The sequence below is a fragment of the Chroicocephalus ridibundus genome, chromosome 9 (assembly GCF_963924245.1).
Source record: "Chroicocephalus ridibundus chromosome 9, bChrRid1.1, whole genome shotgun sequence".
NCBI lineage: Eukaryota > Metazoa > Chordata > Aves > Charadriiformes > Laridae > Chroicocephalus > Chroicocephalus ridibundus.
Window position 1 is genome coordinate 38797719 of NC_086292.1, and position 23112 is coordinate 38820830.

Consider the following 23112-nt stretch of genomic DNA (forward strand, 5'->3'; position numbering starts at 1 on the left):
TGGTTGTTGCTGTTATAGAAGTTCATCACTGTTTCAGTAGCAAAGTAACTGTTTAATTGTTAACCAAGTATTTCGCTATAAACAGATGACTTTATAATGCATATTAGGTAAGAGTAAAGAGAAAAAAACAAACCCCTTCTCCTTATTCTTGTTACAGCGATCTGGGCGAAATCCTTCAAATACTACTCCTCAGATGTGTAAAAGCCATGAGTCTTTTGGTAACAGGGCAGACAAGAAAGAAAAAATGCGCCATAATCACTTCATCAAAACAGCACAGCCATACAAACCAAAGGTACAGATGTGTGAGGGGAACATGGTGGGGTTTATTTTAATAGTTAAGAGGGAGAACCTGGTTGAAATCCGGGTGCCACTGAAGTGTGAGTAGCAGCAGTTTTACTGACTCTGGTAAAGCTGTAATTTCAGCCTTGCTTTGTTTATAAACTGTCCGGTGTGCTTACAGGATTCTGTAAAGTGTGTTTAACTTTCTGTGTAGTACTCTTCTGGGTAAGCTTTGATATGTTAGGGAGCAAAAAGCTTATCTTTGCCACAGTTCTAGCGATGGGGGGGGGGACTCGCATGGCCTTGTAGATGGAACAAGATTTGGCCATGTATCTCCATGAATTTGCTCACTTGTATGTAGCTATTTTAGTTACTGCTTTTCTTTTGATCTATAAATCAAAGTAATTCAGTCTGCCAGTCATTAAAATGAATTGGACTTAACTGAAGTTTTTGAACAAAAGTTCCACCAGCTTTTCAAGTCTCCAGAAATTAATTTTTCTTTTTATAATTACATATAACTTGATATTGGATCACTCAGCATTTTATTTCAAGTTATGTAATGACCAAGTTTAGAGATTTTAAATGTAACTTTCTGATTTTATTTTAAAGATTGACACTGGTGCAGAAGAGGGAAAAAAGAAAAGAACCAAAGATGAAATAGTAGACATAGATGATCCTGAGACGAGACGTTTTGCTTATCCTCTCAACGAGCTGTTACTTTGGGCGGTGTTAATGAAAAGGCAGAAGATGGCCCTCTTCTTCTGGCAGCATGGGGAGGAGTCCATGGCGAAAGCCTTAGTTGCTTGCAAAGTGTATCGTTCAATGGCATACGAAGCAAAACAAAGTGACCTTGTTGATGATACTTCAGAAGAACTGAAACAGTATTCCAAGTAAATTGCGTTTATATAGTTAATGATCTTTTCTTGAAATTTACAATAAAAGTAGTGGGCTATATATATGAACAAAACCCAAATTGTTCTGGTAGCACACTTGAAGACAGTTCCTTTTTGCAAAAAGGATTAAATGGCACTGTAGTAGAAGTTTTGTGTTAGATATTGCTCTCTATTGAGAAGTGTTACAAGTTGTGATTTATAGTTAAATTAAAATGACACTGAATGTGCCCTTTACTTACTTCCATGTAATTTTCGTGCATGTTTTAACAGCTGTTTGTAGCCTGCATATGTTCTTAATAGAAGTCGCAGATTCACATGTTGTAGTTACAAATTACTATACAGTACAGCTGTACAGAAGGGACAGGTAATAGTTCCTTCAAGTTGTGCTACTGGGAATTTGATTGTACATGAAAATTTGACCTAAACTCAAGGTTATTTTCTGTAGATACTAAATTCTGTTTTATTGCTTTTTCTTCATTCTAGTGAGTTTGGTCAACTGGCAGTTGAACTGTTAGAACAGTCCTTCCGACAAGATGAAACTATGGCAATGAAATTACTAACCTATGAACTTAAAAACTGGAGCAACTCAACTTGTCTGAAGCTAGCAGTGTCATCAAGGCTTCGTCCATTTGTAGCACATACTTGTACGCAGATGTTGTTATCAGATATGTGGATGGGAAGGCTGAACATGAGGAAGAATTCATGGTACAAAGTAAGCATTGTTGCAGTCCATTGGTGTAAAAAGGATCAGCAGAATTTATGTTTAAATGGAAGGAAAACATGTGTTTAAATGCTGTTAGTATAAAACTTTCACAACTATAACTTATGTTAATAAATCCTGTAAAACAGTCTCCTATAATACAATCAAAACTGGAAGTATTTATTGATAACTATTCTTTTGACACTCTATTATCTTTTCAAATAAGGTACAGAAATGTAGAAGGCAAAAACCAGGCAAGTAGCCTTTCATCAGAGGCTTAAAGAGATCACGTGAATACTAATCTACTACTAAAAACATAGCGGTAAAAAACTTTAACAGACAGAAAACCTGCTGTAAGAATATAATTCCATGCATTTCGGCTTTTTACAGGCAGCACTTAAGACGTGATGTAGAAAAGCTTTGTGTATATCCTATTTTGGAGGAAGAAACTGAGCAAAAGGAGGGCACAGAATGAAACAAGTGAAACAAATCGGGGATAGGTTTTCCAATGGTGCTTTATGTGATATAGATCAATTGCACCAAAATTGCATGTTTCTTTGAGACGGTGTACAAAAACCTACTCGCTGCTAGGGATATAATGAAGTAAAACTTTCCTACAAAATATCTACAAGCATCATTTAACTTGTGACCTACTAAATCCTCTTTGATAACTGATTAACCATTTTCTTGCTTGCTATGTAACAGGCTAATGACAATAAATGGCTTTCTCTTATTCTCTTCATCCATACCTTAGCTCATTTTTCTACCATAAGTTGAAAAAATCCCCAAAACAAATAGAACACCTCCCCACCTTGCAAAAAACCAAAACCACAACCTCGACTTGTGTATGCTTTTTAAATACACTTTGACAGCACACAGTTCCAGAGTGAAGAACAGAGTGTAAACAGAACATCTCTGGATCTTCAGGCTTGGAGTACATTCTTTCTAGTGACTTTCAGTTTTGGAATTTGTTAATTCTTCCCCTTACCTATATCTTGAAGTCGAGGAACACTCTGTATATGTGGTCTTAGCCTCTTCAGTGTGTGTGTAAGTAATAACAACTAATTATTTTCTACTTTTTTTTTTTCCCTGAATAACAAGCGAGTTATGGAATTTGGATAATATATTTTCAGGGGATTTTCTGTGTGTTGGTGTATTCTGATACTTTAATGTAGCTGTGAACTATTTGCACTTAGTCTTCATCTTTTCCAGGTGATACTGAGTATTTTACTCCCTCCTGCTATACTGCTTTTGGAATATAAGACCAAGGCTGAAATGTCACATATTCCTCAATCTCAAGATGCACATCAAATGGCAATGGATGACAGTGAAAACAACTTCCAGAATGCAGCAGATGAAATACCCATGGTAATGTGGGGCGGGGGAGATACTAAAAACGGTTTCTAACTGTCCTGTACATTTTTGAATTAATGCAAGAGTTTAAGTGAGTGTCTAAAAAGTGTGTATTTCTATATGTGAAGTTAACAGTCCTTTCATTTTAGGAGGTGTTTAAAGAAGTAAGGATCTTGGACACTACTTCAGAAAAGCAAGATATGGAGACTCCAGCAAAACCTAAAAGACTTCCAATTACACAGAAATTTTATGCGTTTTACCATGCACCAATTGTGAAGTTTTGGTTTAATACGGTGAGTTGTCTTCTGTGCAATGTGTCTTTTATTTGGAAATCAAATGCGGATTTTTGGGTTCTTTTCCCAACATGTAGCTCTGTGACCTGAATCAAAGTTTAGGCACTTCTTAAAAAACAAACAAAAACCCGTTACCTTGCTAAGCTGGAAATGAGAAGTACTTGATTTTGAAAAACTGCATATGCACATGCAGTGCTTTATGGTTTGTTTGGTTTGGTTTTTGTTTTTGTTTTTTTTAAATTCATGATGTTGTCTTTGAGAAATGCTTTTTTTTTTTTTTTTTTTTTTTAAAGCTAAGAGAGTGATTAGCATGAACATTTTTATTCTGGCCTGAGTAATTAATTTCATCAGTTACTAGCAGGAATTCTATAATCATTTATTAGGCTAAAGTGTTCCTGCACAGTTATGTTTCAATTACTGTAATAGAAACTCTAAAATTTGCATTAAAGGAAAAATAGCTGTAGTAAGAACAAAGGTTTGCTAATAATAATAGCTTATTACAGCCATTTTTCCTTTTCTAAGAAGAAAATGTATCCCCTTATAAATAATAAATTGTCTGCTTAACAGGGTAAATATAGTACGGTAATTCTACTTGGACCTTTTATTGTATACCACATCAAAAGATTGTATGCACATCTATAAAGAACCCTTCAGTAATTATATGTATAATTTTCATTACTTTTTTTAGTTGGCGTATTTAGGATTCCTTATGCTCTACACATTTGTGGTTCTTGTAAAAATGGAAGAATTGCCATCCGTTCAAGAGTGGATTGTTATTGCTTACATTTTCACGTCAGCAATTGAGAAAATTCGTGAGGTATGCCTGGAACAATCTGTGATTTTAGTATTTTGTCAATTAAAACAGTATGCTTTAAGCTGTGTTTATAAACAAGAGAAACAAAGAAACTTCAGGCATCCTTTCTACAGGTTGTAATGGAAACAACCTTACTTTTCTGAAGGGTGAAATGTGTATTTTATTTATTGGCGTCAGTCAAACTCTACCACTATGCTGTAACTGAGATGACAAAACAAAAAAATCTTTATCGAGACAGGATAGCTATCACAACACTGCTGGTCAGTAAAAGACTTTTGAGAAGTTCTATAAGAATTTTTAAATCAGAGAAAGTTAGTTCATTAACCTGGTACCTCAGGGCTAACTGAAGGGCAGAAAGTAGGGCTCATTTTTGTAACAGTAACTGCCTCAAAAGAAAAAAAACCACAACCAAACACCAAAAAACCCCACAAAACTCCTTCATAAGTTGTTCCAAGAGATAGAGACATATGCCCTCCTTGTCCTTGTTGCGAAGCTGACACAGTTAAACAGTTAAACACTGGTTTTGATTCCTTAGGGTAAAACAATTATCCATTTGAATATATATTTTATTTTTGCAAGTATAAAAATGTTACGGATTCATATATTTCAGTGTTTGTCTGTGTGCAATGAATGTGAGCAGACCTGACTTCTATTTTTCTTGCAGATTTTTATGTCAGAGGCTGGGAAGATTAATCAGAAGATTAAAGTGTGGTTCAGTGATTACTTCAATATCAGTGACACAGTTGCCATTGTCACTTTCTTCATTGGGTTTGCATTAAGATTTGGAGCAAAGGGCAATTTTGGTGAAAACACTTACAGAGAAAATTACGTCTTTGTTGCTGGAAGAATAACATACTGTCTCAATATAATTTTTTGGTATGTGCGATTACTGGATTTTCTAGCTGTAAATCAACAGGCTGGTCCTTACGTTATGATGATTGGAAAAATGGTAAGTACTACTTTTGTTACTGGGTTCCCCCCGCCCCAACGTAATATGTCAACAACTTGGTATGCAGAATTAGCTAGCTGGAATATAACTATGCATTTCAAAACAAGCACTAATTAGAAGCCTTCCTTTATTATGGAGCTTTCTCTGTCACATATCCATAAAAAGCTGGCAAGTCCTCCTTCTCTGGTCTGTTTTTCTCTTAGATGTCAGAGTCTTGAATGAATGTGATCATGCTTTCTTCTTGATTCATCTAGCATTGCTTCCCTTTTGGGTCTGAGATTTATTTATAGCCTTTGTTTTCTTGCCTTTGCACTCCTAGTGCAAGACTTAACTTGTTTTGTGTCCTAAAGCACCTTTGTATTTTGTGCAGTGGAAAACTAGGAACAGGTTGTGGCTCTGTTCTTGTCTTTTCACACAAAAAATATTCAAATTATTTAAATTTTAAAATAAATAACTTAGCTTTACTGTTAGTGAGCTAGTATAAATGTTAAAGATTTTAAGGCTTGAGAACTGTATATGCAAAAGTGGAAGGGGTGTTTGTTTTTCTTCCCCCTATAAAATGGTTCCTACAAAGTTGAACCTTGTCATTCCTTAAAAAGAGGGCATCAAGTTGCTCATTTCTCACTTTGATTTCTTGCAAGAGGCATAGGTTCTGTGTTTCAGCCCTTGGAAAACTACCTCTGCATTCTGTGCAGCTATTGAGTGCATTTAGGAAGGAATGTTTCTCTATCAGCTGCTGCTCATCCACATAATAGGTATTAAAGTTACAAAGGAAATACTCTCACTTGCCTTTTGCTGGGGATACTGAATATGCTTTAAGAAAGGACAAGAAAAAAACAAATTTTTTTACGGGCTTTGTTATTTAACAAAATTTTCTGACTGAAATATAAGTGTCTTAGACTCTTTTTCTTATATGATACATAGAATTCATCAAGGTTACACTGTCATTGTAAAAGTTTTTAAAGTTGTGAAATCATAAATATGATCTTAAAGGCTAACTGCCTTTTTTGTGTTAATAGGTGGCCAACATGTTTTACATTGTGGTGATTATGGCACTTGTACTACTTAGTTTCGGTGTTCCCAGGAAGGCAATACTGTATCCTGATGAGGCACCGTCTTGGACTCTTGCTAGAGATATTGTGTTTCATCCATACTGGATGATTTTTGGTGAAGTGTATGCCTATGAAATTGATGGTAAGACACAGCAATTTTGAAGCAAGTAAGATGAAAACTTACTCTGATAAGATCTTCTCAAGGTCTTATGAAATTCTAATTTTATGAAATGCCTAGTATTGTTGACATTGATTGCATTCATTGGATTGTCTCCTCTTTGTGGGTTGCAGCTGTATAACTTCTTGGCTTGACCTCTTCATTATTCTTTATAAAGCTTGAATGGCTTAGAATGAAAACTCTACTTAATCACAATTTCTCACAAGGCTATTCCTAGCAAGATTTTGGAATTTTCCCCCACAGCTATCATGCCAAAATTTTGGCTGTGGTGGTTTATTATGCTATTTTTTAACCCGATAATATGATTATACCATAGGACTAACCAGAAACTTTGTCTCCTGTATTTTTCTACCATATTCATAAATGTATGGAGACATTTTGAATTGCAGCACCAGTGAATGATAGCTGGTTGTTGCAGTCTTTATAAGTGATCTTCTTTTTCCCCTATATATATACCTGCTGGGAGTTTTAAAGGTTGTATGTTTTTTCTGTGTGTCTTTTTTTTTCCCAACACAGTATGTGCAAATAACTCTGATGAAAAAGTTGCTCATCTCTGTGGCCCGGGAACATGGTTGACCCCGTTTCTTCAAGCTGTCTACCTCTTTGTACAGTACATAATTATGGTTAATCTCCTTATTGCATTTTTCAAGTAAGTATATGGATGATTGTTAATTTTTGCTAATCCTTTGGTAAGTTTCTATTTCACTGCAATAAAATGACAAGATAAGAAGAACTGTTGCCAGTTCAAAGCAATTCTGTTTGCTGGAAGTATTTTCAGGTTCTAAGGCTGGTTTTCGTCTCCTCCTCACTTCAAGCCTGTGACTAAGTAGGGAAGTGTGTTATGTGACTGGTATGGGTCACATCTACGAGGCCAGGGAAATCAGAAGTTTAAGAGAATTTGAAAGTATTATGTAACTTCTCTTTGTGAGAAAACAAACAAAAATATTTCTGGATCTGTATATTGACTGTTGTTTCTAAATTCATTTAAGATTCTCTAGTTTGGTGAGTTGAATTGTAGTAAATTTTCTTTTACAGTTCTCCGCAAGTGTTTGATTTATGGGAATAAGCAGCTCACTAACACTGAAGAGTGGCAGACTGCAGAATTAACGTGGTCTGATATAAAAATCTGGGTTTAGTTAGAAGTAATTTTTGTTTGGCAAACTTGAAATTTGATCTCAGTGTAATTTATTTCTGAGGAAAGGTACTGAGATATTATCAGATGAGAGAGGTTTTTTTTAACTATCACGGTGTTTTCTTGAATGTGTTTCCAACTTCCATTAAAATAACTTTTCTGTAGAAGATGAGTATGTGCTTTTGTCTCTTACTTAACTAGCTTCAGAATTCAAAATTGTTATCGAAGTGTTTAGAAAAAAAAACCCTGAAACAAATAAAAAACCCAAAGACCAACACCCCACCTCCCACCATCCCAAACCAAAACCCATCATAATCTGTTAATGCTTTTCTGTTCCCTTTCAGCAACGTGTATTTACAAGTCAAGGCAATTTCAAACATTGTGTGGAAGTATCAGCGCTATCATTTCATTATGGCCTACCATGAAAAACCTGTTCTGCCTCCACCACTTATTATTCTTAGCCACATGGCTTCCCTGTTCTGTTGTATATGTAAAAGAAGAAAGACAGACAAGACTTCGGATGGGCCAAGTATGAACAGTTATTACCCAAAAAAAAATTCAGTAACTTTTTTGAATTTTTTTTTTATATAATTAAAATAAACTGTCAGAAAAATGGGTTCTTGGGTATAACATATTTTCAAGAAAGCTGAAGTAGGTCTTAATTTTCCATGGTTTTAATGTTGAGTAAAACTTGAATTCTGTTCAAAGTCGCAGTGTTTTTATGAAGGATATAATGTGCAGCCCCTAGAAATCTCCAGTCAAACTGACTTATGACAAAAACAAACAAAAAAACAAGATTAGATTTCCTATTAGTGTTAATGGGGGAAGAATTTGTTTTGCTTTCTGTAAAACTTCTGTTCTTATTGGAAACCCTTTGAAAATTTAAAAAGTAAAAAAAAATAAATAATATTCTACAGATGATAAAATCCAGCTAAGGAATCTGGCTTCTGCCTCAAAGAAAAAGGGAGCATAAGGAATGATAATATGTGCACAGATCTTCTTAGAATTACTATTTTGATTTTTATATTAGCCAAAATCTTTGACCTTGAACTTTTTTCTAGTAAGGAGAGAGGAAGGGTCCTAGGTGGCACTGTAGGGGTTTTGTTGGTTTTGTTTTGGTTTTTTTAACACTCTTTGTAAAGTTGTGGCTATTAGTTTCCAGCACCTGTACTACTTCACTGCATATGCATCGTCTTAACTGTTTAATCTCTCTTTAGAACTCTTCCTGACAGAAGAAGATCAAAAGAAACTTCATGATTTTGAAGAGCTGTGTGTTGAGATGTATTTCAATGAAAAGGATGATAAATTTCATTCTGGAAGTGAGGAGAGGATTCGAGTCACATTTGAACGGTAGAGTATTTACAAATAAAATTTCTGAATAGAGAAGCTTAGAACTTTTGCAGGTTTTGAAATGTGCTTTAAGGGGGGTAAAATGCAGCTCAAGAAAATAAGTATGCAATCTTTAGATGACGTCTTTCCATTGCTGTGTAGAAACTAATAACGTGATTGACGCTCCCTGATCTGTAGCAGCACTCAGTAAGCTGAGGCAATTGTATTATTTAGTTTCTCATGATGTTTTAATAAACAGATATGTTTGAAAAAGTGCTGTAGGCCCTTTATTGATGTGTATGTTAATTCCGTGATTCAGAAGTGTGTACAAATGTTGTTTTACAAGACAGTCCAACACCAATAGTGTATACCATCTTGAAATTTCAGAGGTTTTTTCCTTTAACGGGCAGAAAGAGTTGCAAAGATGTTTCTTTTGCATATTGAGAAAAATACCTTTCATAGCTACTTCATAATTTGATTTTTCTTAGGGTGGAACAAATGTGCATTCAGATAAAGGAAGTTGGTGATCGTGTCAACTACATAAAACGGTCATTACAGTCTTTAGATTCACAGATTGGCCACCTACAGGATCTCTCTGCTCTAACTGTGGATACTCTGAAAACACTGACGGCACAGAAAGCTTCAGAAGCCAGCAAGGTGCATAACGAAATCACACGGGAATTGAGCATTTCAAAACATTTGGCACAAAACCTCATTGAGGATGGCTCTCTAAGATCTTCTGTGTGGAAAAAGCACAGCATTGGAAACGTCTTCGGTTCTTTTCCTCAAGGAGGCCTTGAAAGTAATAATGCTTTACTCTGTAACATTTCTATACGTGATGAAAAAGAAGTCCAACATAAGACGATTGGTCAGGAGTTAGCACCAGTTCCCCGAAGAGAAGAAATAAACTTTCAAGAGGCAGGTTCCTCAGGCAGTGCCTTATTTTCAAATGCTGTTTCCCCTCCAGAACTTCGCCAACGAATACAGGCTGCGGAGATCTCAAAATCTGTTAGTAAAAGTAAGAAATTAGGCAATTCATCCAACAGCATGCCACATGTAACATCCCCAACAGCTAAATTTTTTGTTAGCACTCCGTCTCGGCCCAGTTGCAAAGGTCAGCTGGATTCTTCAGCAAAGCATGAAGAGACTGGTTTCTCTAAGGCTACAGAAGGAGATAATAATGTAGAATTTGGTGCATTTGTGGGTAAGTATAACAAAGTAGATTCTGAATGTCCTGAAGTCGTTATTAGCTGCTCTTATCCTCTTGCTTCTGGCTCTGCTTGCCTTGCTTTCACCCAACCTTGTGTTGAAAATGGAGGATACATTAATTGTGGTTTTATTCATGATGAGAGTGACACTAATGATAACTACAGCTGCAGAGTTGACAAATGTGATCACCAGTCCTCTGTCAACTTACCGAAGAACAACCCCCAAACGAAGTTCTCTTTGTCAACTGGCGACTTGATGTCAACAGTCAACTGTGTCGGCACACATGGAAAATTGAATATTAAAGATGAACTTTCCAAAAGTCAGCATGTCCATGCAATGGAACTACAAAACCGAGATTTATGTTCTAACATCCTTATGGGACTACTTCATAAACTGTGGACCAAATCTAAGCCACAAGGTTTGACTTATCAAGAATTGTATGGTATTTTGGGTGTATTCCGGTTGCAGGTGACTTTATTCTACCATTTTGCTCTGCTTTGTTTTGCTTTTAACATCTCTAATTTTCCTATTTTGCTTGAATTATTTTTTTTACTTAAATTATCATTTCTTTATAATTCTGTCACATAGACAATATTTTTGTGAAAAACATTAGCCAGTTGTTGAGTGTAGCAGTTTTGTGCAATTAGCAGCTCTACAACTTGGTATGGGCATTGTAGACAAACTTTTCGTGACTCATTATAAAGCTCCTACCTTCTTACTGCATAAATTAAAAATATTGTCTATTTCTTGACGTAATTACAGAAGTCTTCTTAGGCTGATGGAATCCTGGACAAATATCTTTTTGGTATCTGTGTTAAGCTGAGGGATCCTCCTATACTATGTTTCTAAACACTGTTATAACTGGGATCTTCCACTGTTGCCTAGGCTAATGTATCTTTTGGCAGTCATTTTGGAAGCTTCCAAAGTCCTTTTATTAAGTTCAGCATTATACCTCCCCTCAAGTTTTGCTTAACAGTAAAAAGGTGCACGTTTTTGGTTGGAGTGACCTACATATTTGAACAGCAAAACAGTGGCAGATTCGTTGCAAAACACAGGTGTGGGTTTACTAACTGATTTCTGTAAAGTAGATAGTGGTTTAAGAATGCTTAATTTATAGCAGATCACAATCTGGAATTGTCAGGTTGCCTGCAGAGGTCTTGCCTTGCCCTAGTTTTTCAGGGATGTTGCAGTGTTTTCCAGAGGTTTGTTGAGGATGTAAAAATTTAAATCTTTATATGAGAGTTTATTCTACTGGTGTGAAACATGGAGTTCTAAGAAGTTACCTACATGCACTAGGATTTTTAGATTTGTGTATGCGTAGAAAGAGTATCTACACGTTTGTACACTCACTAGCTATTTGTTTGTAATTTCCTCATGGTTTAAAAAAAGAAAAAAAATTTTAAATTCAGAAAGCAAGACTAAACAGAAATAATGGACAGCGATTGTATAACTCTAATCTTTAAATGTACTTCACCACTAATAACTTTGAATACTAACTATACTTATTTTACTGGAGCCAAATTTTTAGTGTATGTTCCTCTGACATCTCTAGCATTTAGAACATACTCTTCATTCTTACTGTCCACATTTTATAAAACTTGAGGTACAGTGCAGCTTTCCATTGCGAAGCCAAGTAGATTTTCATTCATCATACAGCCACACGCTTGGTAAAAATCTGAAAAGTATTTCTTGCAACTGGGAGGATGAAGGGTATATTGTAAAAGCTATCTCAAAAAAACTGTCTGCTTTTCCTTCATTTGTCATACGTACATAAAAATATTGTAATTCAGACTGCCCTGTTCCTTTCATGTGAGGAGGATATGCTTGAGCAAAATTTTAAAATGTTAGTTTTACTCTTTGAATTGTGGTAATCCATGCCTTAATGTGGGAAAAGCAGTAGTTTCATATTAATATTTTGTAATGGTGATTTTTACTTTTGTGTGTTTGGAAAGTCTTGCCTAGTGTAAACAGGCACACACAACTTAGATGGTTTGTAACCCTTTGCCGTGGTGATGCAAACTATTGGCATGGTCAGAACATCGGAGGTTGCCTTTGATTTTGAATACTGTTTTTCAATTCACTGTGTCAAAGGTCACAGAGACAGCATGGAGTTACAGCGGTTTAAAGAGTCAGCAAGCAAAATGAAAGAAAGAAGTGCTGATATTGAGGTAAGCTTGAAAGACTTTATCAAACGTGTTAATGGGGATAATTGGGGTTTTTTTTCGAGCTGTAGCTTCACGATATGTTTTGAAAAAGTCTAGGAGCAAATATCATCAAAGAACTTGCAAAATGCAGCCTGTAAGGAACGTGTATCTGTTTTATGGTTTAAAAAAAAAAATCTTGTGACAAATCATGCAACCTTAACTATACATCAAGTACTGTTGTTTCATAATATGATACTAATGAAATACGAAATGAGATCTGAGGCTGGGAAAGATGAGATGACTACAACTGTGAATTAAGATAAAATTATGTATCCCATATAACTAGTGTTTAATTAAATGTTTAATACTCATAAATCTCAAGGTCAGCATTTAGGAAGATTTTAGTAATTTATATGATATTTATATGAGCAAGATGATAGTGTATATGACTTTAAAAAGTGACAAAAATTATTCATTATGCTTCCAAGAAGAGAAAGCCTTTCTAATAAACATGGCATAAACTAAAATGTTCAATAATTTCAATTTTTGTAAAGAATAAAAAAATAACTAAATGGAAAGTGATTAATTAAAACAAACCTGTCCTCCAAGTGCTATAGAGTGTGTGTGTGTGTATATATATATATATGTAAAGCTAGTTTTCTCACTCTAGCTGTTAAGTTAGTAAATAAAAGTTACCATTTGCAGTTACCCCTCATTCAGGGGAAAATCTATTGACTTGAGAATTGCATTGTGACCATTTGCAATGTCAGTGTTCTGCTGAGCTGCTCCTGCTGGACCTTCTGATAAGTATAATGTGTGACCAAAAAGCTTTTTGTGTGTGTGTACATTTGGCATGGTTTTTTTGGTAATGTTTACAACTTGCTTTGTTTTTGTTTTTTTTTTATAGGAGCAACAAGAAGACTTCAAAAAAGCTATATTGGAGGGCATAGAGACAACCAGGCTTCAAGTAAGTAAAGAAGATTTCCATTTATGAGGCATTATTTTTACCAGATACTGAATATATTCTTTATAGCAAAGACAGGGAATTCAATTTTCTTATGTCATTATCCATAAGTAAACCGTGGTCATGATTTAAAAAAAAGAAAAGAAGAAAAAAAAAAAGTCATAGTTGAACTTTTGTACAAATACAGCTGGATGTCTCCTTGACATGGGTCTAAATAGTTCCAGCATTTGGTACTATGGGGATGCAAACTCCAGTAGCATGTCCAGACAGTACCACTGTTCTTTAGCTGTTAGTAATAACAGTTGTCCCATCTTAACTGGTGGGACTGGTTTGATTCTTACCTTTCATGTAGGCCCTACAAGTTATTGATTGGAAGATGCTGAAGATGTATGCTGAACACTGAAATGTATATAGACCTAAAAATGGGTCTTCAGAAGACACTTTCAGCAGGTGCATTCTCTGTGTTGCATTCCAGTGAAGCATTTTTATTTAGGGGATGTAAAGAAATATATACATACTTATATAAACACACATTTTGGACATGCATATGTACACACACACACACGCTTGCGTGTATGTGTTTAGGTGTCCGGGGGGAGGTATATTCCTTAAGTGAGAAGGATGAAAAACAGGGGTAACAATTTCCTAACTGTTACAAATCTTGGAATCAAAGCAGGGCGTAGCATTTCAAGTTCTAGTTTTTTATTCTTCAAAAATCTTGAATTCAGGTAACATTTTATTCAGGTAACCATTGGAATTAATAGGCTGGTTGTGAGGAATGTTCCAGCCCTATGCCAGTCTACACGTAGTTCTAGTTTGTGATGAAACTGCCTTTCTCCTTTTTTGCAAAGGAATACTTTGTTGTGAAAAGCTGACCCCCTCAGCTGATGTTCAGAAAGTATGTAATTATTATTAAGGAATAAGTCCATGAGGAAATTCAGTTCATAAACTGTAGGGTTTTATGTGGCAAGACTTCTCTAGTTTTTGTTGCTGTTTTTGATGGGTTCAAACTGAACTTTAGTTTGTGCCAGAGAAAAAGCTCGTAAATGAGACTTGATAGTTAACAAAGGCATGTGACAGAATAGCTGAACTTGGTGCTTGTGGAAATGCAGTGTAATGTACGGTTCTGTAGTTGTATCTTATTGTAATGTTCTCTTTAAAATAATTGTTTCAGTATGGGTCAGTAGTCTTAATGTGCATCTGAAATTGTTAGAGCTGATGGTTACTATGAAGAGCATATTTACTGAATTATGCACTCAACTTGTACATTTTTGTGCAGCAAGGTATTTGAGGTACGTCCAAGAAAAAAAAAAAAAGATGACTCCTAGATAGTCCTAGAAAAGAAAACTAGGCAGACTGTGTGCCAAAATAGTACAGTTGAAAACAATGATAGTGATGACTAATGATTTGTGGTTTGTGGTTTTTTTGTGTGTAGGGTCTTCAAACTGACAGTGGTCTAAGACAATCTAGTTCTTGCGGTGGGTTTACTGATCCTCTGGCAGTCCATTCAGAACAATGTAAGTGTGTCGTCTTTTCAGGTGACCTAATTTTAGCTCTAAATTATATTGATAATGCATATTCTGAGAAGATAAAAAGGAAGCACAAGAAGTTAAGGCATCTTGAAATATTTTGATGATTGGTCCTGCTTGAATCTGTTCCTGTGTCTTATTGTGGTTCTTCTAGGCATGCCAGCTTGATTCTGCTACCTTGCATTTGCCACAGATAGCTAGAGCCATAAAAAGCTAAGTGTTCTGGTCAGGACTGTGCTGGAATCTTGTAAAGATCAGATAGGTGTGGATCAGGCCTTTTTTATGAGCCACAGTAAGCTGCCTAGTTGCTCACTCTGTTAGAAGATAAGCAACAGCGACACACAGCATTCCTTGTCCAGTTATGAATCTCTTTCATTCGTAGTATACAGCAAGAGTAGAAGACCATCGAGTGAAGACACTCAGCAAGTAGACTCTAAAGCAGCCTTACTGACGGTTTGTATCCTCCTTTTTTGTTGTAGTTAAGCAGCACTAGACACTGTGAACAAATAAAGGAGATGAAACTGATTGTGTAAAGAATAATACTGATTTGTGGACTCATTTGTTCAAGGCGGGAACAGAAGGGAACTGTTTTGACTGAGGGAAGAAGTTGTGCATGTTCTCTACTACATATTGTGCATATTCTCACTATGAAAACACATGCTGCTTCCTGTTTATGGAAAAAAACCCGACTTTTTGTTTAAGAAAATAATTATTTATATAATCCATAAAACAGTAGTGAATAATACAGCCTTATCTATTCTTTTAACTGTAGTTCCCATTCCTCAGTTGTATTTGAGTCTTTCCATTCAACTACAGTTCAGTACAGCCTGGTGAAATATTTCCGATAAACAGGCTGTGCTGCAAGATCTTAAAATAAGTTACCACCCCACCTCCAATTAAATATCCGACGTTTTCCTTACAAAACTGAAACCTTCTTTGTATTTCCTCTCTTTTATTTTAAAGGATTGGTTGCAAGGTCGACCTTCAAATAGTAGTCAAATGTAAGTAAGCTTTCTACCAATGGTGCAATTTTATTACTCTGATTTGGTTTTCTTTTTGGTTGTTGTCTTTGGCTCTAGTGGTATTTGGTGGTGTTTCATGAAAAAACAAGGTTTAAGGGGTTTTTTTCTAATAAATAACTGAATGTGTTCGCTGGAATGCTTTGACAGCTTCTATTTAGATTAATGGGGTCACATGTCAGAGGGCAAAACATGTCCTTAAATGAAAATGACTGTGTCGACACTTATTAAGGAGCTAGCTTCCTGGTAAACGTCTTTTCCCAACCTTTCAAACTGTGAACCTTCTCTGAAACTGTGCAGGCGTTGCTCTTGTTAACAATTATCCCCTAAGTTAACTGTTAAAGTCATTACCTTATTAATCTGATAACACAAGGGCAAGCTGTTGTGAACAAGTTTTAATTAAAGCGCCTCTGTGGGAATGAGCTCTTGTGATGCAAACTCAACATAAAGTTGTGCGTGACTTGGTCGTATTTAAAGTATAGTTCTAAAAACATGAGATTACTTAACAGCCTTCCATTAGTGTTTTGTAATTAAGAAACCAGTACTGCCCTTGAAAAATAGGATAAAAGCAGTACCATGAGGTTAACAAGGTGACCTTAGGATGACGTGTCAAAATTGGTGAATGCAAAGTAAGTTTTTCAGAAGCAATAACTGTTGGTTTTGTGGCATTTCACAGGCCATCTGAAGAAGATACATTGAATGGTAAGTTTGTTTCTGCTGTAAACAAGCTGGGAACTTTACATATAAGCAACTGTTTGGGTCTTGTATGAGAATGTATTTAACTACTGATAACGTTTGAACTTAATGGACCCATAATAGTGTGAGTTTGGTTTTGTTTTTTAAATAAATAGCTTACTATCGCGGAATCACGGAATTTCAGAGTTGGAAGGGACCTCTAGAGATCATCTAGTCCAACTCTCCTGCTAAAGCAGGATTGCCCAGAGCACATTACTCAGGACTGCATCCAGGCAGGTCTTGAAAGTCTCCAGAGAGGGGGACTCCACAGCCTCCCTGGGCAGCCTGTTCCTGTGCTCTGTCACCCTCACCGTAAAGAAGTTTTTCCTCGTATTTGATCGGAACTTCCTATGTTCCAGCTTGTGCCTGTTACCCCTCGTCCTCTTACTGGGAACCACTGAAAAGAGTCTGGCTCCATCCTCCTTAAACCCACCCTTTAGATACTTGTAAACATTAAATAAGGTCTCCCCTCAGCCTTCTCTTCTCCAGGGTAAAGACTCCCAGCTCTCTCAGCCTTTCCTCATAAGGGAGGTGCTCCAGTCCCTCAGTCATCTTTGTTGCCCTATGCTGGACTCTCTCCAGTAGTTCCCTGTCTCTCTTGAACTGCAGAGCCCAGAACTAGGCACAGTACTCCAGTTGTGGCCTCACCAGTGCGGAGTAGAGGGGGAGAATGACCTCCCTTGACCTACTGGCCACATTCTTCCCTATGCAGCCCAGAATTCCATTGGTCTTCTTGGCGACAAGGACACATTGCTTGCTCATGGATAATTTACTGTCTACCAAGACCCCCAGACCCTTCTCTTCAGAACTGCTTTCCAGCAGGTCCACCCCTAGCCTATATTATTCAGCACTACAATTTTTAATTTTTTTCCCCCATGAGGTAATAAAGAGCTAAGCATGATATTTAATTTTCTGCACAGCAAATCTTTTTCAAACTCTAGTTGCTTGACAAGTGTTCTTTGCATGTGGTAATTTAATACACAATACAGGTAGCAGGCAGTATCTTTTTTTTTTTTTTTTTTTTTCCCCCTAGGCATTGCTTCTCCTTTCAAGCCTATCATGGATATCAATTACTATTACTCAGGTCAGTCCCTCTTATGAACTAATGTTCATGTTTTTAATTACACTTATTAGATCCTTGATCTTTAACAAATGCTGTAATTTTTCTCTAGCTGTAGAAAGAAATAACTTGATGAGATTATCACAGAGCATTCCATTTACTCCTGTGCCTCCAAGAGGTAAGAATTGTACTTCTTGTTGCTGGTTCGCTATGGTCTTTTGGGGAAGAAAACGAAAGTAAAACTCTGCACAGATTCTTTCTAATACAGAATGGTCAAGATGAACTTCACACATTCTCACAGCAGGTGTGAAACTAAACTTTTAGTGAAATAAAAGAAGTCTAGAGTCTGTCTTGCAACAATGAGTATGACACCTTTTCTAGGGCAGCTCACTTGATTATGAAATCTGGGTTTAATTGTAGTTGTCATCACAAATGGTGATACAGGGATGATAGTGTTGTACTAACACTTTTTATAACAAACTATTCTGGAAGGATTCCTTTAAGTTGTCTTGACTCGTACAAAGTTCAAACACATATTTATTCAATGTTCTTAATGCTGTTTGAACAGTGTCATTAATAGTACTAATTAGGAGGACAATACTGCTGTACTACTTTGCTGCTGCATGAAAGAGGTTGGAAAGGAGTTCCCACTGGATAGTTTATATTTTTTTGTTAATTCAGGATATTAGTAACAATTTAATATTGCAGCATGTTGAAATCTAAGAAACTGTAGGTTTTCAGTGCTTTTAATTTTAAACTTGGAAGATTAAGTGCAGTAATTGCTTTTTATGTTGTAATGTAGGTGAACCAGTCACTGTGTATCGCCTCGAAGAAAGTTCTCCCAGCATCTTGAACAACAGCATGTCTTCCTGGTCACAACTAGGACTCTGTGCTAAAATTGAATTTTTAAGTAAAGAGGAGATGGGAGGAGGTTTACGTCGAGCTCTTAAAGTAGTATGCACGTGGTCAGAACATGATATCCTGAAATCAGGACATCTTTATATCATCAAGTCTTTTCTTCCTGAAGTTGTGAATACTTGGTCAAGCATATATAAGGAGGACACTGTGTTACACTTGTGCTTGAGAGTAAGTTTTATCCTTGTCAATTATTAAACACAGACAGGCATTCTATGTTGAACAGGATTCCCCCCAACCCCCCAAAAACCCCCACCTAGTATATACTTACTAAAAAAAGAAAAAAAAAAAAAAGATGTTAGTCTGGGGTTCTCTATGAGCTAAAGGGTTAAAAACTCTGCTCCAGCATGGTTTACTTAATCAAATTGCTTGAATTCTTAAAACGGAGACATAGTTTAAAAAGTAAGTAATTAGTTACCCTGTCTTGGGGGGAATAGACACTCGCTGTTCCTGCTGCCTTTTTGGCTCCTTAACGTTCCCTGTCATATAGTGCAACTAATGAAATACGGGCTTTGACTTGTAGGAAATTCAACAGCAGAGGGCAGCACAGAAGCTCACCTTTGCGTTCAATCAAATGAAGCCCAAATCCATTCCATACTCTCCGAGGTGAGTGTATTTAAACTTCCATTATGTCGCGTGTTTCTGACATAGAAGAATGCCTACAAGGTTGTTAACAGGTGGATCAAATATATTAAGGTACTGATACGTGAAGATACATCTTGAAACATGACTATGAATATGTCAAGCAGAATTATCTTCAGCAGTGTTTTCTATTGATACTTTTTGTACCAATTCCAGCTTAGTGTGATAATGTAAATAACTTTGTATAATAATTTCAAATTACTTAAATTAGTAGTGAATCAAATAAAAATCTAGTAGTAATGATATATTTGGCAGTTATTTTGGAAATATATTCATTAAGTATCCTTTGTACTAGGTTCCTGGAAGTTTTCCTATTATATTGCCACTCTGCTGGCCAGTGGTTTGCAGTTGAAGAGTGCATGACTGGAGAGTTTAGAAAATACAACAACAATAATGGTGATGAAATAATTCCAACTAACATGCTAGAGGAAGTGATGCTAGCTTTCAGCCATTGGACATACGAGTATACAAGAGGAGAATTGTTGGTGCTAGACTTGCAAGGTAATGTCCTTGTTTTGGATTTGAGATTGGGGCCAAGGTAGATGTTTGTGGGTTTTTCTCTTGTGATAGCATTTTATTGAGAATTTGTGTGCCTGTAATAAATAACAAGCATTGTTTAGTGCACCTTGGTCTAGTTAAGCTGAATCTATGGTTGTCTTATGGGGAATATCATAAAATCTTAGAATAGTTTGTGTTGGAAGGGGCCTTTAAAGGCCATCTAGTTCAACCCCCCTGCAATGCGCAGGGGCATCTTCAACTAGATCAGGTTGCTCAAAGTCTTGTCCAACCTGACCTTGAATGTTTCCAGGGATGGGGCATCTACCACTTCTCTGGACAGCCTGTTCCAGTGTTTCACCACCCTCAATGTAAAAAATTTCTTCCTTACAGCTAGTCTAAATCTACCCCCTTTTAGTATAGAATAGAATATAAATAGTATAAAATAATAAAGTGTAGTATAGTATAATAGAATATAAATATATACATCTTTTTCCTAAAGATATGCACCGTAAAAAAAAATAAATTAGTTTGGGGCCTATTTGTGTAGTGCCAATATGGTAAGCTGTATTTATCCCAAATTGTGTGTCAGGTATTCTGGCTGAGAGAACTATATAGGAAACTTCTTTCTTGTGCGTGAAAAATAATGTTAGGAATTGCAGGCAGATGTAAAAATAGGTGGAGGAAATCTGAGAAGTACAAAGTGCTTGTTTAGGAGCAATTTTTGCAAGGGTAGAGTATCACATACCATTTAGGTTGTTTTTTGGTTTCAGGAGGGGAGTGTGGGGGCGGTGTTTCTGCTTTTATTCTTGGGGAAGCTGAGAAGTCATAGCTAAAGATGCCAAGGCTTTTCAATATTAATGTCTTTATGTAATGTATCAGATTTAACTTTTTCTTCATCTGCTGTTTGAAGGTGTTGGTGAAAATTTGACAGATCCCTCTGTGATAAAAGCTGGAGAAAAAAGGTACGGTTAAAAAAGGATTTAAAGAAAAGTATTACAAAATTTTCACCAGAGAACAGATGCAACTCATGTTTATGTGCACTTTATTTCTAAGGTCATATGATATGGTGTTCGGTCCAGCCAATTTGGGAGAGGATGCAATAAAAAACTTCAGAGCTAAGCATCACTGTAATTCCTGCTGCAGGAAACTTAAACTTCCTGGTAAGAGTTGCTGTATTTCTTCTTCCGAGACACTCATGTCATGAAATGTTGTATGATATGTAATGAAATAGTTATGTCATGCTGTGAAAGTGGAATAAGTAATAAACTTGCATGATTCCTGCCTGTTTCACACTTCCCTGCCAGCTTGTTTCTCACATGAAGAGACGTCATTTATTTTGGATTTGAGTTGTAAATCCTAGTAACATCAAAACAGATCATAGAAGGATCCAATTTCTAATTGACTCAATACAAGCTATAATATCTATAAATAGTATATTTCTGAGGTTTCCATCACTTCTTAAAGCAGAGGTTTAGGCCTACGATTACATGTATGATAAAAACATCCTTTTTTGATATAGTGCATATTGAGTGCATATTCTTTATAAGCGCATATGCGTACCCAATTCTTTGAAAGACTTTTATGCCCCATTGATTCTACTAGCTCAGGAAATAATAATCAACATGGCTTCCTTTTGTTTGTACAGATCTGAAGAGGAATGATTACACACCTGACAAGATCATATTTCCTCAGGATGATTCCCCTGAACTGACAATTCAGCCTGGAAGCTGCACCAAAGAATCCGATTCAGCTAATTCTATTCGTCTGATGCTCTAATAATGTGACCAAATCAGTGGCTTCATCCAAACTTCATGGGATGTCACAAAGTTGTCACTTATCTTTCCTTCACCAATTAAAAGAAAGATATGTCAAAACAAGGATTGCTGTCCTATAAGTGGAATTTTGGCTAGTCCATAATCTAAGGACCTAACAACTTGTGATAACCATCTACAGAGAACGGCTTAGCAGCTCATCACTTTAAAGGTTGAATAATGACAAGTATTGAAGATATGTTTTTAAAGGGGCTTTTTAGCAGAAGGTTTATTTTTTATTTTGTTTTGGTTTAGTGGAGGATTTTCTTTCTGTAGTCCTGTGGTGTGCAATATGCCTTCAACCAAAAGGATTTTGGTAGTTGATGTTTTAAGGTAAAGCATTTGTCTGTTTGGCAGCTGTCTGACTGCCAGTCAGCAAAAGACAGGAGAAAGCACCTACCTCTGTAATGCCGGAGTATTCTTTGAGCGTTTTTGGAAGTGTTCCACTAATGTTTTCTCACCGGATGTCTTTTAATCTGGCCTTTTGAAGAGGACAGAGCCAAATGAGGTGTATATATAATGCCAGTAGGCTGAGGTTGAAGGTAGGGAACTTGATCTGTTCCAGTAGAGAGAGAGTGTCTCCTGAATCAGGATTCAGCTTCATGGCTGTAAAGCTGGGTTGGTTTTTTTTTTTTGTGGAGTAGAACCCTAATTGTGCGTAATGAAATTTCTTGTTTTATACATTTCAATTTTATGAAGTCACCGTCAAATAGTAACAAAGCCATGATAGACTGGTATAATCATATTTAATAGAAGAAATAGTATGTACTGGTCCAAATAAGTTGCCTTGTAAGAACACAAGTTGGAAGTGCTTTTCCTCGTACGTAGTGACTGCTCCAGAAGTTATGCCTTCCAAAGATCTCGTAAAACCAGTATATCAAAACCGAATGTACACATAGCTTTTAAATGTATTTAAAATTGTGTAGATAACATCTTTAATGTTATGTTATTTGTGGTACTTATTTAAGACAGACTAGAGTTGGATTCGCATTATGTAAAGTACGGGAGATTGCAATGCACCTTCATGCCAATAAAATGTAATTTAACTGTCCCAAATATTGTTGAGCATTCAGCAAGAAAAAACTCTTGTCCAACTGAAGTTTCATGCTGCGATTTTTTTGTTACATAGGTACTAATTTGTAATTTTTAATTAAAAGGGCAGTATATAGCTCTATAAATTTTTTATTCAGTAGTGTATCTTATAGATACAGACCTAAGGCACGAACACAATAGCTGTTTAAATGGTGTTTTATGTTCGACGGGGAAAGGTAAAATGTTAAAAGGATATAATACTGTATACATTTTGTATATCATTAAATCTTTAAAGAATCTAAAATAAATTTATTCTTGTTTACAGAATCCTGCTGTCTGTCTTAGTCTGAAAGGTTATTTGGTTGAATTTAAGTAACTCTTTATGCAGAGAAGTAGAATTTGCCATGCTGGATCAAAGCAGTTGTCCGCCTCTGAGGTATCTCAACTTTGGCTAACACCAGAAACTGGGGCTGGGGGGGAAGAGAAATATCTCATAGTAGATAAACATATGTGATGGGGTAAATGAGTGAATGAGATAAAAATATCTTAAAGCACTTTAGAGTGTTTGTTTTGAATTGGGAG

General features: G+C 36.1%; 1 protein-coding gene across 1 annotated transcript in view; it reads left to right on the forward strand.

Annotated features, from left to right (window-relative positions):
- Nucleotides 1-22857, forward strand: part of TRPM7 (transient receptor potential cation channel subfamily M member 7) — a 57544-nt gene extending 34687 nt beyond the window's left edge. The window contains exons 15-40 of the mRNA XM_063345468.1: nucleotides 158-292; nucleotides 889-1169; nucleotides 1656-1884; nucleotides 3085-3240; nucleotides 3375-3518; nucleotides 4207-4335; nucleotides 4997-5281; nucleotides 6301-6475; nucleotides 7028-7160; nucleotides 7988-8172; nucleotides 8861-8993; nucleotides 9461-10176; nucleotides 12273-12349; nucleotides 13233-13292; nucleotides 14725-14806; nucleotides 15201-15271; nucleotides 15782-15819; nucleotides 16514-16539; nucleotides 17606-17656; nucleotides 17745-17810; nucleotides 18435-18718; nucleotides 19071-19153; nucleotides 19485-19690; nucleotides 20598-20649; nucleotides 20741-20847; nucleotides 21333-22857. Of these exons, the coding sequence (XP_063201538.1) occupies nucleotides 158-292; nucleotides 889-1169; nucleotides 1656-1884; nucleotides 3085-3240; nucleotides 3375-3518; nucleotides 4207-4335; nucleotides 4997-5281; nucleotides 6301-6475; nucleotides 7028-7160; nucleotides 7988-8172; nucleotides 8861-8993; nucleotides 9461-10176; nucleotides 12273-12349; nucleotides 13233-13292; nucleotides 14725-14806; nucleotides 15201-15271; nucleotides 15782-15819; nucleotides 16514-16539; nucleotides 17606-17656; nucleotides 17745-17810; nucleotides 18435-18718; nucleotides 19071-19153; nucleotides 19485-19690; nucleotides 20598-20649; nucleotides 20741-20847; nucleotides 21333-21463 (4035 nt within the window). The 3' untranslated portion in view covers nucleotides 21464-22857. The remainder of the gene's footprint in view (nucleotides 1-157; nucleotides 293-888; nucleotides 1170-1655; nucleotides 1885-3084; nucleotides 3241-3374; nucleotides 3519-4206; nucleotides 4336-4996; nucleotides 5282-6300; nucleotides 6476-7027; nucleotides 7161-7987; nucleotides 8173-8860; nucleotides 8994-9460; nucleotides 10177-12272; nucleotides 12350-13232; nucleotides 13293-14724; nucleotides 14807-15200; nucleotides 15272-15781; nucleotides 15820-16513; nucleotides 16540-17605; nucleotides 17657-17744; nucleotides 17811-18434; nucleotides 18719-19070; nucleotides 19154-19484; nucleotides 19691-20597; nucleotides 20650-20740; nucleotides 20848-21332) is intronic.
- The last annotated feature ends 255 nt before the right edge of the window (nucleotides 22858-23112 follow it).